Consider the following 23,862-nt stretch of genomic DNA (forward strand, 5'->3'; position numbering starts at 1 on the left):
TGCAAATAAAATAGGATTCTTTGGAACAAACATGCTCCATCTTATACTTTTGCAAAACTCAACAATTCTCTTGATACTGAACTCAATCAAATCCTCACAGCAGTGCTCCAAAATCTAGCAGAAAGTCTTCCACAGACAGTAGAGACAGTTGCTCAGACAAAATCAGAATAAACTCTTTTTTAATACCCTTGATTTCAAAAGAAACTGTGAATAAATTGAGAGCAGGTGTCCCAATTCATATAGTGTATTACTCTTTCTTCTCTCTCTTTCTCCAGATACGTATCCTGTTCCTCTGTTTCCTATCGTCCTTTTTTCCTGTCTCCTGTCTCCTACACGTAGCGTCCCGGGGTCGCCCCGTTGCCATAGTGACAGTGGTGTTGGTGTCATGTGTGTGTGAGTGAGTGAGGGTGAGTACGGTGGTGGGGGTTCCTCTGCTATTGTTTCAGTTCTGTTCAGCCATTCAGTGCTGCGCCCACCACAAAGGCCTGCTAGCCACCGAGCGCCACATCAAAGCCACAAACAGCCCAGAGCTTTCAGACTCAACACAGAAGCCCACCCTACCCTACACCCAGTGACCCCCCGCAAAACACAGTCAGCACATAGTCAGCTCCCAGCCACCACTGAGCCCCAGACTTAAAAGAGAGGAGCAGAATACATTGCCTGTACAAAAAGTAAACAAGTATAAATACGACTTACTATTAGAACTGCACCCAACGTTTAAAAAAATGTATTAATCTAAGGATTATTTTTCTTAATTTTGGTTTATGATATGGTATGACTGTATATCAAAATAAAGTCTGCTTGTCAGGTTTAATTTACCTGAGGAGTAATTGCGAATGCGCCTGTGTAATGTGAATGTACCATTTTCCCATTCGCATTTAACTAGAGAAGTGTTTCCAAAAACCGGCCATGACACACTGTTCTGCACATTATAGTGTTACCCCTGCTTGGTACATGTCACCCCACTGCTCATTGAGCTCCATTGGCTACCAGATGATGCTCGCATCAAATTTAAAGCTCTTACAATCGCCTACAAGGTGATGACAGAACAGCTCCTTCCTACCTGCACTCACTCCTGAAGGCTTACAACACCTCCCGGCCGCTGCGCTCCTCCAATGAACGTCACCTCGCTTTACCAAACATTCACACAAAGCAATCCAGACTATTCTCATACAGAGTTCCCCAATGGTGGAACAAACTACCTTCCACTACCAGATCAGGAGAATCTCTCGCTATCTTTAAGAAACTCCTGAAGACAGAGCTCTTCAAAGAGCACTTACTCTCCTAACCCCTCTAACAAACTAACTACTTCTAACCTTCTAACCTCCCCTACTTCACTCCTCTATCCCATTATTTCCCTTCGACCTCCTTCAAGCCCTATCTAAAGATGTTTTTACCTTTAAACTCCTATTACTTTTGTACTTGACTTGTCGCTTTGGACAAAAACGTCTGCCAAATGTAATGTAATGTAATGTAATGTAATGTAACACAAGTGTCTAACTACAGTGTACCATCACTAGAGCTGCTAAACATGAGAAATCACTCACAATCCCTACTCTCAGTCTGAGTGCTCAAACAGCTTGACAGTTGGCCTAGACTCATAGTCCAGCTAGCAGTCATATTTTAATCCAGTGTCTGAATATTTTTATTAATTAAAATTACAGTAACATAATTTATCGCAACCTTCTCTTGGACAACACTGCGCTGGCAAAATTATCTGCTCGCCTGCATTGCATTTGGTTACGTAAGCCTTGGAAGCAGCTGCTCGGCCATGGAATCCCTTCCATGAAGTTATCAATTCACTGTTCTTAAGCCATTCTAAAGGCTACATAAAGTTTGGAGGCCTGTAATGATGGACTTGGTTGAAAGTTGCCGATCTCTGCTTACTATGCACCTCAGCATCCACTGACCATGCTTTTACGTTGACAGAGAGAGTTGCTGTTGTTCAAATTTGCTTCCACTTTGTTATAATATCACTGATAGTTGACTGTGGAATATTTACTAATAAAAAAAAATTCACGACTGGACTTGTTGCACAGGTGGCATCCTATCACGGCACCATGCTAAAATTAAATTAGCTCCTAAGAGCAATACCCGTTCTTTCACTAATGTTTATAGGAGCAGTCTGAATGCATGGGCGCTTGGTTTTATACACCTGTGGTCATGTAAGTGATTGGAGTCCAATGATTTGAATGGGTGAGCAAATTCTTTATAATATAGTGTATCAGCCTTAAAAACAAATACTGTGACAGTAAGAAGTATTACCTCTTTTGTCACAAACTTGACAGGCATGTGTGTTCGATCAATGATATGTTTGGAGGAGATAAACTCAAGAGACCACAGAATCATCTGGATCTTGGTATGAAGCTTTTACTTCAGGATGGAATCCCAGAAATCGCCTTTTTGGTGCAAACTGAGAGTACAGAGACCCAGTTCTTAGTTCTTTTCTTGCGTAACATCCTTCTTCATAATAGAAAACATCATTGTGAGGGATTCCTGTTTGCCACTGCCGAGTCTGTAAACAAACACAAAACTCAGGACAATGGGATACTAAACCACCGTCGTCACAGCAGCTGAAACTTCACAAAGTTTCTTGAGCATTCCACATTTCTCCTTTTGGAATCCACCGGTCGAAGGGCCAAGCAGGAGTCATTACTCACGTGAAGAAAACCTTGTTTCCAAAAAAGGGCAGAGGGGGCCTTATACGCCAGCCTTGCCTCCTTAGACTAACATTTTGGCTTGGGATTTTTGAGGAGATAAGATTCCATAATAAAAAGCAAGAAAAACGTGTGGTTCAGAAAAATAATCCACTGTAAGCTGGAGATGCTGGACCAGTCAGGAACTTAGTACTCTACTAACAACATAACGGGATATCCATGTAGCCACAAGTGTTAATGTTGATGTTAAGTGTTATAACACTATATACCAACATTCAGCTAGTTTTCACATCTAATTTTGGTTGATCTAGTCTGGCTTCATACCTAATGCCATATGTGTATAAAGGGGTGACACTTCTTTCACTAAATGCAAGCGAGTCCTCAAAGCAATGTACCAAAATCTAGTAAAAAGGTCTTTCCTGTACAGTTGACAACAAATTACTCTTGATTTCAGAAGAAACAATGAATGAGCATGCCAATATGTTAAAATAGAATATGAATGTAATATATTCTATAGGGCTGGGGCGACGCATCGACATAATCGACGTCATCGATTACAAAAATACATCGATTTGCATAACGTGCGTCGGCGCGTCGTAAACATGGCGGCGCCTGTGGAGAGCATTAGAGGTTTTAGAGGTTAGATCGGGCCCAAAAATTCCAACTGGCTGTTTTCGGGCTGTTTTAATGAGCGAAATATGATCAGAATTATGTTAATTAACACGGTAACATAGAAGCATAGAACTATTATTTAATTAAAATGATTTTTAAGAACAGCTAAACACAGTTCTGCAAGTCAAACGCGGAGGAGTTCACGTGCGAGAGAGAGAGAGAGAGAGAGAGAGAGAGAGAGAGAGAGAGAGAGAGAGAGAGAGAGAGAGAGAGAGAGATTTGCTTGTTCTACTCACAGGTGAAGATTCTGCAGCTCCCTCAGTGTTTTCTGCCGTATTTTGCGGCTAGCGCGAGCGCTTACAACTGACACCGCGGACCGCGAGGTGCCGCCGCGTTTGTGCCGAATCCGACTCTCTGCTGAATCTGACTCCCGCTTCGCGGACAGAATCGGCACAACACCCCCGCTGTAGAACTGCGGTAGTGAAAACAGCGCTTATAAATAAATTAGTTTAGTTTCACTTTCAGTTTTCGTTATTTTTTTTTAAATAAAAATATAATTAAAAAACAGATGCCTACATCTCGGACTATTTTCTGGAGCCCGGGTCGGATTTACGGGCGGGCCTCGGGTCATGTCGGGTTCGGGCAGAGAATCTAAGCTCTAGAGAGCTTGGACTCCGGAGAGCAATCTCCAGCTACAAAAAAACGCCAGCGGGCATCTAAAGTTTGGGAGCATTTCACGCAAAAGGGCAACAATGTGGTCCTCTGCCATACGTGCAAAAGGAGCACTTGAAGCGCAAACATCCAGGAGCACTATGTCAACAGGGTCACACAGTAAGTTACCGTTTACATCAGGGTCTCCGCGGGTGTCCTTAAAAAGACTTAAGGCTGTCTACCAAAGGTTTTAAACCTGCCACAGGCAGAAATTATACATTTTTGGTTTATATTTGTGCATGGCATTTCGCAGTTTCCAGAAACAGTAGCATTATTCATAAGTTCAGGTGTTTAGCTAAGCTAGCTGCCTTAAGTTATTTTAGCTAGCGCCGTCGGCGCTGCGGTGTCACACCGTTTTCTGTCACCGTCGGAATTTTGTGACCAGTGCTCACGGTTATGAGCGTTCATTGGCAAAACGGAAGCTTTCTATACCTACACCTTACCCTCAGCCCTAAACTGAACCGTTTTGGCCAGTCGGGGTAAACATTAGAAACGAACACGTTTCGAATCGGCCAGTGCACCGGTCTGCTGAGAACTACTTGCCAGTGGTCACAAAATCTAGCGGTCACAGAAAACAGTGCAACACACGGTTGTGGTGTATGGGAGCTTATCCATTTTTAGCGTTATAGATCTAAACAACGTGCTGTACATGTAAGTGATTATAAGTGTGGGGTTTGGTTTAGTAGGCTTGTGGTGTTGTTGTTGTTGTTATTATATATAAATATAGTAATTTATCGTTTGCTTTAAAACGTAAAATAATTATTTAAATATGTTTCTCAATGAATAGATTAGTCGACTAATCGAAAAAAATAATCGTTAGAATAATCGTTTAAAAAATAATCGTTAGGGACAGCCCTAATATTCTATACAATCACTATGAACACTAAATCTAATTCTAAAACTAATGCAATTCCTAAATCTTTACATAGTTAACTGTATTACAGTTCATTTTATAATGTCTTTCTCTGTAATTTGGTTGGATATACATTATTACTGGGGACAGGGATTTGTGTAAGTCCTACAATATCATCAAATTCTGGGTTGCTCTTAAATACAAAGTTCAGTTTGTTTACGCAAGTGAACACTGCACACACAATTAAGTCAGTCATAAAAAAGTCAGTCTGAAAAAAATTAGCACAGCTAATCAAAGGAGACACTAAGCCAGCATGATAGCTAACATTATGTTCACCACAGAACTCAAGTCAGTCTAACTGAATTAGCACCTGGACAGACAGAACACAGTAATTAATGTTTCTGAAGCTCACTGGAGTATAGATACACTGAGTATCAGACTGTGTAGTACACTTTTTGTTTTACTAAACTGAGTACTGATGATAAAATCTTGCATCTGAGAGAGTGAAGTCTTGGTTAGTTAAGATTAGCTAACAGGCTGACTACTAACGGGCTAACCGCTACTGTAACACCACATTGCAGACCATGTTCTTTTGACTTAAGTCACACACACTTACAAAACAAAGCTTTAAACTTGCACACACAGTTGAGTGAATTATTATATAGGCGTTCCTTTCTTTTGAATATAGCACACTGCTAAACTATGGGGAGAAAACCCATTTTCAGAGAATGTTTGAACTATTTTGCCTGTTAATATAGACACAGAGCTAGAAATTTGTGAAAAACTGTCCTTTTATGTTACCATTACTACTGACAAGTTTTATTAGGGCGATATACAGCATTACTGTTATACCGCCCATTCCTACTCTGTAACATTCAACTGTTGTTTAGAATAAAAAAACTACTTTTTATTTATGAAAAATGGTCATTGGCTTCATTAATTTGCACTATATTAAAGCAACAATTAAACACAAAGATAACAAACATTGAGGTACAAAACAGCTGAAGCCTTTTTTTTTTAGGAAATCTGGGGAATTGTACCAAGTATTGTGTGGGTAGATTACTGTGGCAGTCTTAATGGGATTTCCACTCCAGTTCTTGTTTAATTATTGTTAATTACTCCAGTAAAGCGGCATTTTATAAAGTTGCTTTAACTGTATAATAAGCCTGCAGTGGAAGGTCTCCAAAAACAAATCCAGAAACACTGCAAATCATCACATTCCCATGTCTGACACCACTGGGAACAGTAGCTTCTAAAACTATTCCAGGGATGCCAGGAATGAATCCTTCAATGGCAAAAAATTCATGCAGAGTCAGTAATGATTAAGCAAATGGTTAATACCTAGGTGAAAGAGAGGGAAATGTCAGAAAAGATCACTCTCTCTCTCGCTCTCTCGATTATTTAGAGGATTACGGTCCAACAGTAGAAATACTGCTTCCTCTAGGCCTGCGCTCCAACAGTAATTCTGCCTGTTTCTGCTGTCTTTCCTTATCTAAGAAGTAAGTAATAACAGCGTTTGGTTTCTATTCCAAATATTTGACTGGACAGACCGTTATGGCTGACAAGTTTCTCTCCATAAATATCCCAACAGACTAAACCTAAAGAACAACTGCAGGTCTGAGTAGGGTAAAGCCATGCAAGATGATTTGGAGATAACACCACATCAGAAGAATTGGATATACACCATTCCTGTATTTCATGCCAGCGACACATTAAAAAAAAAGTTGTTACAAGGGAGTTTACGGCTGCTAATGAGCTACAAAACTCAAGTGATTAAACTTGGAATTGTAATCAAGATTTGGAACAAAAATTCAATAAAAAAATTATCCTTTAGGAGAAATAATGCTGATAGGGCCACATGGACACATGCTTACTTTGGCAAACCCTGTTTGTTGTGCACTGTAATATGAAGTTGCATTAAGAAATGCCACATAAAAATATGTTGTGTAAAACAGCAGCCTTATGTTAACCACGTGTGAAAGTGGTGTCAGCTTCTATTGGCTTGGAGGCCTCTGGGATGGATCACCACACAGTGGAAACATGTACTATGGTCAGGAAATTATTAGTATTGGAAGAAAGTTTTGGAAGAAATGTATTCTCCAGACCAAAGAATTTATCAGCAACAAGACCAAAATCCAGGGTATGTCCATGATACGGGGTTGTGTCAGTTCACTTCTATGGCGGCACATTACAGCAATACTCCAAAAAAGAACATTGAGTATTGGAGCAACATATGCTGTCTTTGAGAGGGCATCTTTTTCAGCAAAGTCCATGCATTTTTAAATAAGACTACTGGTTACATGTACTGGATTTGCCTGCCTGCAGCCTGACCTATCCCTAACAGAGAATGTGAGGAGAAATTTAAAACAAAAATCTGACGAATATTACATACTGTTGCACACATAAAAGTCATGCTTGCAGAAATAATGGGACAAAATAATACTTGACACACTTTAGCACTTAACATCCTCAGTGCCAAAACATATTTCAATTGTAGTTAGATAAATTGTGATAAGTCATACATTTTTTACCATCCCAAGTGTTTTTGAAAACTGTTTTACACCTGAAATGCAGGAATTAGACCAACTTGGGTACTTTGACAGCTGACATGTCTACTTTTTGACCTTGGATAAACAAAACAAATTAGTTGCCACTGCTCTCTCTCTTTATGTGGGATATAGACGGCAGCTAAGACTTTGCTCTGAAAGGAAATGAGCAATCTCTTGGCTCAGGCATGATCTATACAAACACTTCGTAACACACCACTACGATCAAATTTATATCACTTACAAGGAGGCTGTATTTAGACAAAGTCAATGATTGACCTGAACTGATTCATCAACGAAAGAAAAACAATACCCATGGCTTGTAACAAAACAAGCACTTGAAAATGGAGACCAATCTTAATATAACTTGAGTGTTGACTGGAGTTAGTGCAGAGCAGTGACTGACAATTCCACCTTCCTAATGGTAGACTAGAGGTTGCGTCTCCCCCTGGTAAAACGCACAGCGTCCTAAATCTGCGTTCTCTTTCAAAAGTACCAGGTTACAATGCCAACTCACTGGTTGTCCTACAGCCACAATATTAAACCTACCAACCATAACAATCTCCCTAACAAGACGTCTGAATGTGTTATGTGGTATCTGAAACACCAAGTCTGATATTAACAGCAGATCCTTTGGTTCCTGTAAGTTGGGTGGTGAGGCATCCATGAGCACTGTCCATTGTCCTGTCCTGTTCCATGACTTGTGTCATGTCTGTATAATTATTAGCTGGATAGAAACAGTTTCAAAGTGTTCCACTTAATGTGTACTTTTTACATATACTTTAAAAATTTAAGTTTTTTCATATTATGGCTCATCAGTATGTTGCTTTGTAAGATTTTTCAACAGTACTTTACATCCTCCTCCTTTATCCTCTCCTCCCTTCTCATTCTTGTTTTCATTCTTGCAAGTCTCGTTGTCGCCGCTGTTCTGCCTGAATCAGCATTGAATTCCAGAACAAATCATAATAAATCAAGTACGCGTATAGTGCAACCAAGCTGAGCACGGGACCGGAGATTAGTAGACACACAGCCATCAACACACACACACACACACACACACACACACACACACACACATCAACACAGCGTTCAGCAAAACGCACAATCACACAGTCCACAGTAAAGCCAAGAAAGAGCTTTAACAGAGAAAATGCGCCTGGCTGGAGCTCTTCCATGCTACACCACCCAAAGACCTCTCCAATGTTATTAAAAACTTTTACAGACTAGTCTCACGTCAAAATCTAAGAATCAAAGCAGGCTATTCTTCTTATCTTTTCCCACAAACCATAATGACATACAGTTAAAGGCAGATCAAAACCATCAAGCACCAGTTCAGCTGGAGATGTAGATGGGTTTTCTAGTTTACAAGTGGCTTAGAGTTCTCAACACCATGCACATCACAGACTGCAAGCAAAACGTCTCTACTCAGACTGCAAGCAAAACTTGCACCTCACCTACTTACAAGCACCTACTTACACCTCAGACACCTCAGAATCTCCCCACTTGACTTAAACACAGACTGATATATCTTAGACTTAACTTCAACCACAAAGACTCAAAGACGTATAGCTACAGACTTGGATTTCAGAGACATAGATTTAATTTTGAGATAATATGGACTTGGTTTTTAGTCTCAGGAATGTAAAACACATTTCTGGATTTCTGGTTTCATCTTGGATAAAAAACAACATTTGAACATCTTTGCCCTCTAGCAAAGAACCAATAGGTTTACTAAGTTCATTCTAGACTTCTTCCACCTTTCCTTCTTCCAGCACCTACATGATGCCAATTATGCCCATGCATAATTGGTGACTGTAACACAGAGTGAGATTTTATGAATGTAAACGGTCACTCTCTGTTACTCACGCCAGTCTGAACGTCACACCAAAAATCTGACCTTGTACTTCTTAATTAGGATCTAGACGCTTGTGGCCTTCGGTTTTATTAAAAAGTGTATGACACACAGGCATTCATGCATAAATTGTGCATGACAATACAATCCATGGAAACGTACAGTATGGGAGAGGGTCCGAGGCCTGAAACTTTAGTTTAGAACTGACTCTTATATCATGTTAATCTCTCTCTTGGTTGCTGTAATACACAGTAACGGGTTGGCTAATGTAACACTATTACAACTAACGCCTCCAAGGAACTGTGACATATACAAAACAGTTAAGTTGAAGTTAAATCAGCAGAGCATTTTGCTCACATTACAAAACACTTTGTTTTTTCGCTCAGGTAGGATTTCGATTTTTGACAGTGTCTATAGATTTAATTAATCTGTCTGAGATATAGAATGCACACACTGATATGTTTATTTACATCATTCTTCTTCTTTCCACTGTAGGAAAAAAGCCACAAAAAAGACGATCTGTTCACTTTAATGCCACATGTCTTCATTTTAGATGTGTCTGACTCAAAACCACATATGAAATTGAATCAAATCTTATTTGTAATGATCACTGCCCTGAAAAAACCCAGGTCTGTCTCACATTAAGGCAAAAAATCTGAATTACCTCAGCCTGGTAATGTGAATGCAGCTATTGTCTTGTAAATGACCAAATTAATAAAATGTAACTTAAGGACAAGCATGTAGCTATGTCTGATATCTATACAAATGGGAAGGATATAAGTATTGGGGTCGATATGAGCAACAAATGTTGTTTAGATATTGGAAGATATTGGAAGGAAGAATCCGATTCTACCTTAAAACAGATCCATCCCAAAACAGTACACACTCATACTTAAAACATTTAAACATTCATATTAAAGGAAAACCATTTTGTCAATGCATGCTTGTCTTTGCCTTGCACAATTAAATGCTAATAAAGTGAACAATCATTCAGCTTAGATTGGTGGTTCAAAGAGTTCACAGTGGTGTGAAAGGTGACATCTAAACAAATAATCTAAATAAAACAGGCTCCCTTCCAGAATATTATCACACCAATTATTTACAAATATGCCACTTAATGCCTTCGTAGTTTTTGGGAAGCACTTAACTTCAAACATATTTCAGAAACCCATTTATTGTGCAGCAAAATTGTGCCCAAGGAAAAAACTTTCGAGAGTACATAAATACATTTGTTTTGTAGTCAGTGTAAATACTGGTTAATTTCACCACCACTGGAAATAAATGTTAATTGAAAAGTTTATCTGCAATTAACCACAATTTTACATCAAAATGTTCTTTGATCATGTTCATTTTAAATGCTTAAGCAAGTTAGAAAGTTATAAAAATATGTGGAACCCCTGTTTAAGTGCTCCTATCAGTTGCAATTACACCTGCATATATACTGCCGTTTCAAAACCAGTTTCAGTAAAGACTGTCTAATATTTTCTCAGTTGATTAGATCAGTCAAGTGTGAATAGGTCAAACATCTGTGCAGAAGTTCAGCAATGTGTTTACACACCAATAATAGATAGATAGTTTGTTGGTCAGTTCATTAGTTAGTTTGTTGGTCAGTTAGTTTGTTTGTTGGTCAGTTAGTTAGTTTGTTGGTCAGTTAGTTAGTTAGTTTGTTTGTTTGTTAGTCAGTTAGTTTTTTGGTCAGTTAGTTAGTTTGTTGGTCAGTTAGTTTGTTTGTTGGTCAGTTAGTTTGTTTGTTGGTCAGTTAGTTTGTTTATTGGTCAGTTAGTTAGTTTGTTGGACAGTTATTTAGTTAGTTTGTTTGTTGGTCAGTTATTTAGTTTGTGGGTCAGTTAGTCAGTTAGTTAATTTGTGGGTCAGTTTGGTTATTTAGTTAGTTTGTTTATTGGTCAGTTAGTTAGTTTGTTGGACAGTTATTTAGTTTGTTGGTCAGTTAGTTAGTTTGTGTGTCAGTTCGTTAGTTTGTGGGTCAGTTCGTTAGTTAGTTTGTTTGTTGGTCAGTTAGTCAATTAGTTAGTTAGTTTGTGGGACGAGGCTGAAGTTGGTTTGATATTCGCAGCTCCAGATTCGTTTGGCTCGATATTCGCAGCCTCGTATTCCCCGGCTGAAGTTGGTTTGATATTCGCAGCTGCCGCTTCACTGAACCACCGTGAACTAAAGGGAGCGTTCACAAACACCCGCTGTTTATATTAAACACCTCACAGATCAACACTGAAGGAGATAGAATGAAGAAAAGCAGTACATCTGTTTATTAACAATGTAAATATACAATATATTATTAAATATGATTTTGTATATTGTAAAATATTTATTTTAATTACTGAATTTATAATTATATATTACAATAAATAATTAAATATATATTTAATAAAATTATATTTTAAAAGCCATTGCGCTCAAATAATATGAGGCAGATGTTCAAGTGTGATTTTGAAGAACTTTTTCATGTTGGGCCAGAACAAATACACATGATCTGAAGAGTACTAGTCTTCTACTTTAAGAAAAACCTGGAATTAGCCTGGCCCAAGCTGATTTTATACTTTAAAATTAACTGGCAAATTTTGAAAGACTTTTTCATCTTGGGCCAGAACACATACACATCAGATGAAGAGAACTACTCTCCCACTTTGAGGAAAACCTGGAATTAGCCTGGCCCGAGCTGATTTTATACTTTAAAATGAACTGGCAACATAGCATACCAATCCATAATGCACAATTTTTTTTATGTAAAGCTGATGTTCCAGTGTGATTTTGAAGGACTTTTTCATCTTGGGCCAGACCAAATACACATGATCTGAAGAGTACTAGTCTTCTACTTTAAGAAAAACCTGGAATTAGCCTGGCCCAAGCTGATTTTATACTTTAAAATGAACTGGCAACATAGCATACCAATCCATAATGCACAATTTTTTTTATGTAAAGCTGATGTTCTAGTGTGATTTTGAAGGACTTTTTAATCTTGGGCCAGACCAAATACACATGATCTGAAGGGTACTAGTCTTCTACTTTAAGGAAAGCCTGGAATTAGCCTGGCCCAAGCTGATTTTATACTTTAAAATGAACTGGCAACATGGAATACCGATCCATAAAGCACAATTTTTTTTATGTAAAGCTGATGTTCTAGTGTGATTTTGAAGGACTTTTTAATCTTGGGCCAGACCAAATACACATGATCTGAAGGGTACTAGTCTTCTACTTTAAGGAAAACCTGGAATTAGCCTGGCCCGAGCTGATTTTATACTTTAAAATTAACTGGCAACATGGCCTACCGATCCATAATGCACAAAAAATTGAATATAAAGCTGATGTTCTAGTGTGATTTTGAAGGACTTTTTAATCATGGGCCAGACCAAATACACATGATCTAAAGAGTACTAGTCTTCTACTTTAAGGAAAACCTGGAAATAGCCTGGCCCAAGCTGATTTTATACTTTAAAATGAACTGGCAACATAGCATACCGATCCATAATGCACAATTGTTTTTATGTAAAGCTGATGTTCTAGTGTGATTTTGAAGGACTTTTTAATCTTGGGCCAGACCAAATACACATGATCTGAAGAGTACTAGTCTTCTACTTTAAGGAAAGCCTGGAATTAGCCTGGCCCAAGCTGATTTTGTACTTTAAAATGAACTGGCAACATGGCCTACCGATCCATAATGCACAAAAAAATTGAATATAAAGCTGATGTTCTAGTGTGATTTTGAAGGACTTTTTAATCTTGGGCCAGACCAAATACACATGATCTGAAGAGTACTAGTCTTCTTCTTTAAGGAAAACCTGGAATTAGCCTGGCCCGAGCTGATTTTATACTTTAAAATTAACTGGCAACATGGAATACCGATCCATAATGCACAATTGTATTTATGTAAAGCTGATGTTCTAGTGTGATTTTGAAGGACTTTTTAATCTTGGGCCAGACCAAATAGACATGATCTAAAGAGTACTAGTCTTCTACTTTAGGTAAAGCCTGGAATTAGCCTGGCCCAAGCTGATTTTATACTTTAAAATTAACTGGCAACATGGAATACCGATCCATAAGGCACAAAAAAGTTTAATTTAAAGCTGATGTTCTAGTGTGATTTTGAAGGACTTTTTAATCTTGGGCCAGACCAAATACACATGATCTGAAGAGTACCAGTCTTCTACTTTAAGAAAAACCTGGACTTAGCCTGGCCCAAGCTGATTTTATACTTTAAAATGTATTGGCAACATGGTATAATGAGCCATTTTGCACAAAAAAAGCCACTGTTCCAGTACAATTTTGAAGAATTTTTAAATCTTGGGCCAGAACAAATACACATGATCTGAAGAGAACTAGTCTTCTACTTTAAGGAAAACCTGGAATTAGCCTGGCCCGAGCTGATTTTATACTTTAAAATGAACTGGCAACATAGCATACCAATCCATAATGCACAATTTTTTTAATGTAAAGCTGATGTTCTAGTGTGATTTTGAAGGACTTTTTAATCTTGGGCCAGACCAAATACACATGATCTGAAGAGTACTAGTCTTCTACTTTAAGGAAAACCTGGAATTAGCTTGGCCCGAGCTGATTTTATACTTTAAAATGAACTGGCAACATGGAATAACGATCCATAATGCACAAAGAAATTGAATATAAAGCTGATGTTCTAGTGTGATTTTGAAGGACTTTTTCATCTTGGGCCAGACCAAATACACATGATCTGAAGAGTACTAGCCTTCTACTTTAAGGAAAACCTGGAAGTAGCCTGGCCCGAGCTGATTTTATCCTTTAAAATGAATTGGCAACGTGACATGAAAGCCATTTTGCACAGAAATAATGAGTATAAAGCATTGATTTTGAGAATACCAGAACTCTTCATCTGATGTGTATTTGGTCTGAAAAAAAAAGTCCAAAATCATACTGGAATATCAGCTTTAAATAATATTTTTTTTTGTGCTGCCATGTTGCCAATTAATTGTGCAGTCTAAAATCAGCTCTGGCCAGGCAAATCCCAAAATTTCCTTAAAGTAGAAGACTAGTACTCTTTAGATCATGTGTATTTGGTCTGGCCCAAGATGGAAAAAGTCCTTCAAAATCACACTAGAACATCAGCTTTACATAAAAAAAATTGTGCATTATGGCTCGTTATACCATGTAGCCAGTTCATTTTAAAGTATAAAATCAGCTTGGGCCAGGCTAATTCCAGGTTTTCCTTAAAGTAGAAGGCTAGTACTCTTCAGATCATGTGTATTTGGTCTGGCCCAACATGAAAAAGTTCTTCAAAATCACACTTGAACATCTGCTATACATAAAAAAAAAATTGTGCATTATGGATCGGTATGCTATGTTGCCAATTCATTTTAAAGTATAAAATCAGCTCGGTCCAAGCTACTTCCAGGTTTTCCTTAAAGAAGAAGACTAGTACTTTTTTTGTGCATTATGGATCGGTAGGCCATGTTGCCAGTTCATTTTAAAGTATAAAATCAGCTTGGGCCAGGCTATTTCCAGGCTTTCCCTAAAGTAGAAGACGAGTACTCTTTAGATCATGTGTATTTGGTCTGGCCCAATATGAAAATTCTTTCAAAATCACACTAGAACATCAGCTTTATATTCAATTTTTTTGTGCATTATGGATCGGTAGGCCATGTTGCCAGTTCATTTTAAAGTATAAAATCAGCTCGGGCCAGGCTAATTCCAGGTTTTCCTTAAAGTAGAAGACTAGTTCTCTTCAGATCATGTGTATTTGGTCTGGCCCAAGAAGAAAAAGCCCTTCAAAATCACACTGGAACATCAGCTTTACATAAAAAAAAATGTGCTTTATGGATCGGTATTCCATGTTGCCAGTTCATTTTAAAGTATAAAATCAGCTTGGGCCATGCTAATTCCAGGTTTTTCTTAAAGTAGAAGACTAGTACTCTTCAGATCATGTGTATTTGGTCTGGCCCAAGAAGAAAAAGCCCTTCAAAATCACACTGGAACATCAGCTTTACATAAAGAAAAATTGTGCATTATGGATCGGTAGGCCATGTTGCCAGTTAATTTTAAAGTATAAAATCAGCTTGGGCCAGGCTAATTCCAGGCTTTCCTTAAAGTAGAAGACTAGTCCTCTTTAGATCATGTGTATTTGGTCTGGCCCAAGATGAAAAAGTCCTTCAAAATCACACTGGAACATCAGCTTTACATAAAAAAAATTGTGCATTATGGATCGGTATGCTATGTTGCCAGTTAATTTTAAAGTATAAAATCAGCTCGGGCCAGGCTAATTCCAGGTTTTCCTTAAAGTAGAAGACTAGTTCTCTTCAGATCATGTGTATTTGTTCTGGCCCAAGATGAAAAAGTCCTTCAAAATCACACTGGAACATCAGCTTTACATAAAAAAAATTGTGCTTTATGGATCGGTATTCCATGTTGCCAGTTCATTTTAAAGTATAAAATCAGCTTGGGCCATGCTATTTCCAGGTTTTTCTTAAAGTAGAAGACTAGTACTCTTCAGATCATGTGTATTTGGTCTGGCCCAAGAAGAAAAAGCCCTTCAAAATCACACTGGAACACCAGCTTTACATAAAGAAAAATTGTGCATTATGGATCGGTATTCCATATTGCCAGTTCATTTTAAAGTATAAAATCAGCTCGGGCCAGGCTATTTCCAGGTTTTCCTTAAAGTAGAAGACTAGTACTCTTCAGATCATGTGTATTTGTTCTGGCCCAAGATTAAAAAGTCCTTCAAAATCACACTAGAACATCAGCTTTACATAAAAAAAAATTGTGCATTATGGATTGGTATGCTATGTTGCCAGTTCATTTTAAAGTATAAAATCAGCTTGGGCCAGGCTAATTCCAGGTTTTCCTTAAAGTAGAAGACTAGTACTCTTCAGATCATGTGTATTTGGTCTGGCCCAAGATGAAAAAAGTCCTTCAAAATCACACTAGAACATCAGCTTTACATAAAAAAATTGTGCTTTATGGATCGGTATTCCATGTTGCCAGTTCATTTTAAAGTATAAAATCAGCTTGGGCCAGGCTATTTCCAGCTTTTTCTTAAAGTAGAAGACTAGTACTCTTCAGATCATGTGTATTTGGTCTGGCCCAAGATGAAAAAGTCCTTCAAAATCACACTAGAACATCAGCTTTACATAAAAAAATTGTGCTTTATGGATCGGTATTCCATGTTGCCAGTTCATTTTAAAGTATAAAATCAGCTTGGGCCAGGCTATTTCCAGCTTTTTCTTAAAGTAGAAGACTAGTACTCTTCAGATCATGTGTATTTGGTCTGGCCCAAGATGAAAAAGTCCTTCAAAATCACACTAGAACATAAGCTTTACATAAAAAAATTGTGCATTATGGATTGGTATGCTATGTTGCCAGTTCATTTTAAACTATAAAATCAGCTCGGGCCAGGCTAATTCCAGGTTTTCCTCAAAGTGGGAGAGTAGTTCTCTTCATCTGATGTGTATGTGTTCTGGCCCAAGATGAAAAAGTCTTTCAAAGATTGCCAGTTCATTTTAAAGTATAAAATCAGCTTGGGCCAGGCTAATTCCAGGTTTTTCTTAAAGTAGAAGGCTAGTACTCTTCAGATCATGTGTATTTGTTCTGGCCCAACATGAAAAAGTTCTTCAAAATCACACTTGAACATCTGCCTCATATTTTTTGAGCGCAATGGCTTTTAAAATATAATTTTATTAAATATATATTTAATTATTTATTGTAATATATAATTATAAATTCAGTAATTAAAATAAATATTTTACAATATACAAAATCATATTTAATAATATATTGTATATTTACATTGTTAATAAACAGATGTACTGCTTTTCTTCATTCTATCTCCTTCAGTGTTGATCTGTGAGGTGTTTAATATAAACAGCGGGTGTTTGTGAACGCTCCCTTTAGTTCACGGTGGTTCAGTGAAGCGGCAGCTGCGAATATCAAACCAACTTCAGCCGGGGAATACGAGGCTGCGAATATCGAGCCAAACGAATCTGGAGCTGCGAATATCAAACCAACTTCAGCCTCGTGTTTGTGGGTCAGTTAGTTAGTTTGTGGGTCAGTTAGTTAGTTTGTAGTCGGTTCCCCCGTTCTCCCGCCTACCTTTGAGATGATTAAGGGTTCTCCGTGTTCGAGACCACCTTTGAGGGTGAAACCCCACGGCGCTCCGCCCTGGAGCCGAACTTCCACCAGCACCGAGTCTCTTGGGCTGCCTGAGGGGCTGCTAGCCATGCTAGCCACACACATCCACTTGTTTGCCTACTCTGAGGGGAAAACTCTTGAGTTTAGCGGGCTAGTCCGGACTGCTAGTGATAAAAGATGTCCTGCTACCTGGAGTATCCTGGTTATTGCTTGGGGTTTAATATTATTAAAGTTTTTAAAGGAAAAACATGTTAAAAACGTAACGTTATAGTTAGCCTAAAAACCGTCGTCCACCTCCAGCGGATCAACCGTTGCTTAACAACGCCGCGGTCCGGGTCACGAAGCGAGGTGGAGAAGTGCACATTTCTTTCATTTTTAACTTATAAAGTTGATTTTAAAAATGAAAACCAAGTGTAACTTAATTTTAAAAATCCCTCTGCGGTCCGTCAACACGCTTGCTCCTCTCCCGACTTCATTTTTACATTACAATACACATTTGCTCCGATCCACTGCGTCCACAGAAAGGCGAGCTCCCGGCGCCTCCGCAGCTCCAGTCAGTCAGTTAGCGTTAGTTTTCTGCGCGCTGATTTGTTTGTTAAAAAGTTTACCGCGAGCGAACAGAACCCCACAAAGAGCGTTTAACTAATCCAAAAGTGCTCAGACCTTAAAAAAAGAAGAGTAATCAGGTTGTTATGCCATAGTCCTGCAGGAACAGATTTGTCGAGTTCATTTCCCCACTTGTCCTTTCGCTGGGACTCTTCCCACCAGAAGCGCTGGATGAGGGAGCCTGGCTCCCCCGCCCTCCGCACGGCTCTACAGCGGCCGCGAGTTCAGAGCGAGAGGACAGAGAGCAGCAGTGATGGGGAGACCGAGTCACTCACCGAGTCGGTTCTTTAGAATCAGTCGTACGATTCAATTCAGACTTAGTATATTTCTCAATGAAGCAGCTCAAGCTAACATTTTAGTTCTTACATAACAAGTACATTTTTGTATTTGTAAACATCAGCACAATTTAAAGTGATGCTTAAGCTATTGTTTTCTTTACATTCCATTTTAAAATGTTATTCAGTTTTTTAGGCATATTAAGCAGCCCTTCAACCTTACATGCAGCTTTTATATTAAACATGGTGCAAAAGAAAAGGTGTAGAATATGAAAATCACACTGCTACATAAAATACTTCTTTACAGGTTTCTGACAGAGGCAAATGTCTATCTACTGAGATTTGCTCTGGTAGCCTCAATATGTAAAGATGTACAATCTTGATTAATTTGATTAATCAAATTAATTAGATTAACCTCCCAGACCTATTTGTTTGTATTAAGTTCTTATAGCCTGTACTGTGTTCTTGCATTGTATAAAGATGCCTTTAAAGTGACAGTCCAGAAGTTTTTGGTGAGAATGTGCATGAAGCCTGCTAAAAAGTACTTTTATTTTCAGCGTGAATGAGTCACTAATAAGCACTTTAATGATGACTCTGTTGCACTCTTTTAGTTTGCCATCTTTCTTCAGTTTTAATTGTACATTTCTTTGCTTTATCAAGCATAAATAATGATGAAGCCTGAGTTGGCAATTTTTATCTAATCTTCATGTTCATAGGCTATTAACTCTTGTTTCAGCATCAATTGCAGCAAAGCTATTGTAGCCAGAAATACGGTGACCTACCAGACACCCTGTTTAAGATCTAATGTATGTGGCTTTGCATGAATGGTAGTAGTAGAACATTAAATCCATGTATTATACTATTTTGCTCATTCAAAATGTAATGAAGCCAAATATTATTTTTATTCAATGCTCTGTGCTACCAGTATTTGCACAATTCATGTCATATTTACATTACAAAATGTAATGACTTTTTCCATATTTTGTTTTAATGTGACATTGATTAAGTGGGTGTGGACAATAAATTAACCAAGATATTAGCTGCCTCCCAAAACCTAGGCTACACCAAATTGGGCTGCATTTCTCTGAGAAATGCTAGTTATGCTAGTAAACTAGCATAACCAACTGTCTTTCAGTATGATTCAGTGTGATTTCCCCTGGACAATCAGCTGAAACTCACTGCCTGAAGAGGCATTGGTTGATACAGCTTGTATTGTTCATTGTTTAAAATTTCAAACATGTTCATACTTTCGTGAAATAAATCTGTTTATGTTTTTAGTTCCAGAAGTAAAGCCCTTAGAGGTCCTGCTTGGTAGGAGCGCAGTGATGGGCAGGGACTGAGCCGTAAGTTATTAATGCTTCTCACAGTTTGCTGCAAATGAGGTTCCAGAACATTCTGCTTAGAGAATTAACTAACAAAACACTCAGACAGACATGATGAATAATTCCTCTTCATTACAGCTACTAACTCATCCTGGTGTTGCAGCAATAGGCCTAATATCCCTTGTTACTGAGATAGCCATTGCCTCAATGCTTTTGGGTCCAACTCTCATTATAATATCCAAAATGACCCACTGCTGTGCTGATATACAAGCTTGTATTCATCAGGGGTGGGAATACTGAGAAAATGCTGGCACTTTTACTCAGTTACATTTCCAAGAAACAAGGTCCCAAATATTCCATAGAAAGTGCATTGACTATTCAAGTGGTTGTTTAGTCAGAAACTAGTAAGTATGTGACACACAATGTTTATTCTTTTTACTGCTTTTCTGATTTTATTGGTTGGCTTATATCACTGAGAGCTGCACAGCTGCATAGCCTAGCCTAGCCTAGCTTAGAATTGTAACAATGTCAAATACAACAAACATATGCTATGCTTCTCAAACTTTATTGAATAGTACACTGGAAGTTTACTTAAAGAAAGGATTGACTAAAGTTCAGTTCACTGATTTACTCTATGTAATATTTAAGTCTTGAAACCGAGTTGAAGTTACTTAAATTTGGGTGCCGATTGGTCCAGTGGTCTAAAGCGCTGCCACTATGAGCAGGAGGTCGCAGGTTCAAACCCCCGCTCATGCAGCTTTGCCATGCTCTCTGGCATGCCCTCTGAGCTGCCGGTGCTCAGAGGGAGCAAAATTGGCCCTGCTCCCTTTGGGTGGGTAGATGGCATTCTCTCCCCACATCACTCCTAGGGTGATGTCCACAGCACAGGGCGTCTGTGAGCTGATGTATCAGAACCGAGTCTCTGCGCTTTCCTCGAAGCACGCTGGCTGCTCGGCTGCACCAGAACTCCTTTTTGCAATGGCATGCTTGATTTTATGCCTTGCTTTCATATTCTTCAAAATACGTTTCAACTGTTGCTAGCTGGCTTTGTTATTTATTTTTTATTTCCAGTATCAACCCAATTGCTTGGTCACCCCACTATCATAGAATGTTACCAACAGTTGAAGGATGAAGACTAGCACATGCTTTCACTAATACATGTAAAAGACCACCTCTTCTATACAAACTGCTGCTAACACAAAATGGAGGAGAACACTAATCACCAGCAATTAGTGACCCAAGTTACTATAAAAAAAAAAAAAAGTTTTTGGCCAGTTCTTGGAGTATAGATGGTTGTATCACCAGGGATCAAACCTGAAATCTTGCAGTTCAAAGGCCAAGGCCAAGATTCCTTTATGGCTACAGTACCCACAGTACTTTCACTATAGGACAATTTCAGACCCTCTTCTGCATGTTGTTTCTCAATGGTAAATAATAGATTTTTGTGCTTCTTCATCACAACAACATAGTTCAGGAAACGTTAGTATGAGGTCAGCAGTTTCGGACTCATGCCTGCATTTCTTTCCTGACAACTGAAACGTGCAATTACAGAGCAGTGCAAAACAAAGGTAACAAACACCCTAATTCTACCTTTCACGCTCACCTGCACCTGAGTAGCTTTTACGCTAAATCACACATGAGCGTAGCCTCCAACGCTGCTTCTCTTTTAGCAGCACTCCTGAATGTGTCTTTCTTCATCACAAAAGCGCACCTGGGGCATGACACAGCAGGCGTGGCCGCAGTACTCTCAACCACAGAACACATCAGAACATGTTTACAGATGACCTCACCACCCTTCTGTCCGATGAGGTCACTCTCCTGAACAAAGAAACATTAAAAAGTGTGCTGTATGTTAATGTTTATCACCTGAGCACTGATTTATTCAGAATATATTGGATCAGGTGCTGCTGACAGGCCAGTAACAAAGTCCTTAAATAGTTTCACTGATTTATTTAAACAAGCAACAAGTGCTACACAGGTAAGACTGAGAAGCAAGAAGGTGGATTTGGGGCATTTACTACACATAAGACACAGTATTATTACATGCAGGCTCCTACATACATTAAATACATATGGGACATAAACTATTACATAAAGGTACTTACCTACATGTGATAAAATGGCACTTATTATTATTATTATTATTTCATATGTCCATATGTACATATTTTTGGGAAATATTATTACAATTGTATATACATATCCTTACACAAGTAATACACACAGATAATAATATTTTTTTTACCACATAACAGTACTTACATACATATAGTACTTCCGAGGCATGTTATTATTACATATTGATACACACACATAGTTGGGACATAATATTATTATTATATTGTTACTTACATTTAAACAAACTACATATAATATACTTCTGTCATTGCAAATCAATGCTGACATGCATGAAATTACAATCATCAAACATATTGGTACCTATGTACATATAAAACATATGGGACATATTATTCCAACAAATTAATATACATAGATAAACCATTTCTAAATTATTTTCTTTACTATTGTAGATATTTTATCATAAGTGCCATCATGGATGAAAAAATATAAGTTTAAATGTTAAATAGAAAAAAAGAGTAACTGAATATAATATATATTGTTCTTCTGTTTTGTGGTTGACTGTATGGCCACAGTGTTATATGCCATAAGAGCAAGTTGTCATTATCTTTAGCTGGATTCATTTCCTCTTTAATTGGAAAATAGTCTGGCAGTAAGGACACACCCATTAAGCAGATAAATTATGACAGAAGACAAATTGTTGTTTGATATTTTTTTATATTTAAAGTTAGGAAAATAAATTAAATTAAGTAAATGAAACTGTATTTTAAATACACTTAAATAGTTGACATCAAGTAACCTGAATAACAGTTACAATCTATTAAAATTTTTAAGGCAGTCAGGTTTCTAAGTCTTTAAATAAAACAACTTATCAGATATTGCTGTGTATTATTTGATGTTTTGTTGTTAAACACTTGCATACATACAGTACATATGGAGCATATTATTTGCACATATAGATACTTGCAACAAAAATATTATTACATATTTATTCTTATAATATATATCTGAGGTATTCATATATATGTATGTCTTATTATTAGATGTAAAAAATAATTTAATACATTTGTTTTACAACAACTGTATACAAGTACCCACTGTCCCATGTCCTGCTATTGTATGACATTGTGTGTGTGTGTGTGTGTGTGTGTGTGTGTAATTGAGACATTTGTCTGTAGGGCATGTCTGAGCCTCTTACATTCACCCCATGCTGCCCAGGTCATGACCGCAGAGATCAGCCAGAGATCAGCATGCACTCATGGGTGGGTAACATCAACACGTTCATTCCACAGTATATTAAGTCACAATGTGGGAGACATATTCTCCTTATTTACAATATAATATTAGCTTACAGCAAAGAGACCCAGCTATATATAGCACTACCCAAACATACAGGACCCCCTGCCAGGGTGAAAAGCCGAAATTTGAATATGTGATGCTGTGTTTAATGTTAAAAGAGTTGGTCCTTCTTACATATTGCTGTTATTTTGCCAAAAGAAAACAAAATCTTCCAAATTTCAAATAAACATATTGTCATTTAGAGCATTTATTTGCAGAAAATGAGAAATGGTTAAAATAACAAAAAAATGCAGAGCTTTCAGATTTCAAATAATAGCAAAGAAAACAACTTTTTATTCGTAAAGTTTTAAGAGTTTAGAAATCAATATTTGTTTTTTACTCACAGTCTTATGCATCTTTAATTGTTCTCCTCCACCAGTCTTACACACTGCTTTGGATAACTTTATGGCACTCCTGGTGCAAAAATTCAAGCAATTTAACTTGGTTTGATGGATTGTAATCATCCATTTTCCTTTAACTATGTTCCAGAGATTTTCAATTTGCTAAAATCAAAGAAGTCATCTTTTTTAAGTGGTCTCTTATTTTTTTACTCCAAAGCTGTTTATATGTTTTATTATTTTATGATATTATTACCATACATGACCGAGTGTGTGCTACCAGGTGGAGACAAGAGAGGGCGCTCTTACCTTAAATAAGGATTCTGAAACCTGAAAGTGTGAAGAATGCTCCTTTAGCTCTGCAGAGATACTGAGATAATGATTTTGGGGTTTTCATTGATTGTAAGCCATAATCATCAACAATAAAATAAATAAACTCTTAAAATAGATCGCCCTGTGTGTAATGCATCTACATAATATATATATATATATATATATATATATATATATATATATATATATATATATATATATATATATATATATATATATGAGTTTCAC

The 23,862-nt window shown here is 37.7% G+C and overlaps 1 protein-coding gene across 2 annotated transcripts in view; it reads right to left on the reverse strand.

The window, feature by feature from the left end:
• Positions 1-18,177, reverse strand: part of shroom3 (shroom family member 3) — a 104,911-nt gene extending 86,734 nt beyond the window's left edge. For both annotated transcript variants that reach the window (XM_015601487.3, XM_007233962.4), the window contains exon 1: positions 17,305-18,177. In XM_015601487.3, coding sequence (XP_015456973.3) covers positions 17,305-17,448 — 144 coding nt within the window. In that variant the 5' untranslated portion in view covers positions 17,449-18,177. The remainder of the gene's footprint in view (positions 1-17,304) is intronic.
• Positions 18,178-23,862: the final 5,685 nt, after the last annotated feature.

Source organism: Astyanax mexicanus, chromosome 17, assembly GCF_023375975.1.
Source record: "Astyanax mexicanus isolate ESR-SI-001 chromosome 17, AstMex3_surface, whole genome shotgun sequence".
Classification (NCBI taxonomy): Eukaryota; Metazoa; Chordata; class Actinopteri; order Characiformes; family Acestrorhamphidae; genus Astyanax; species Astyanax mexicanus.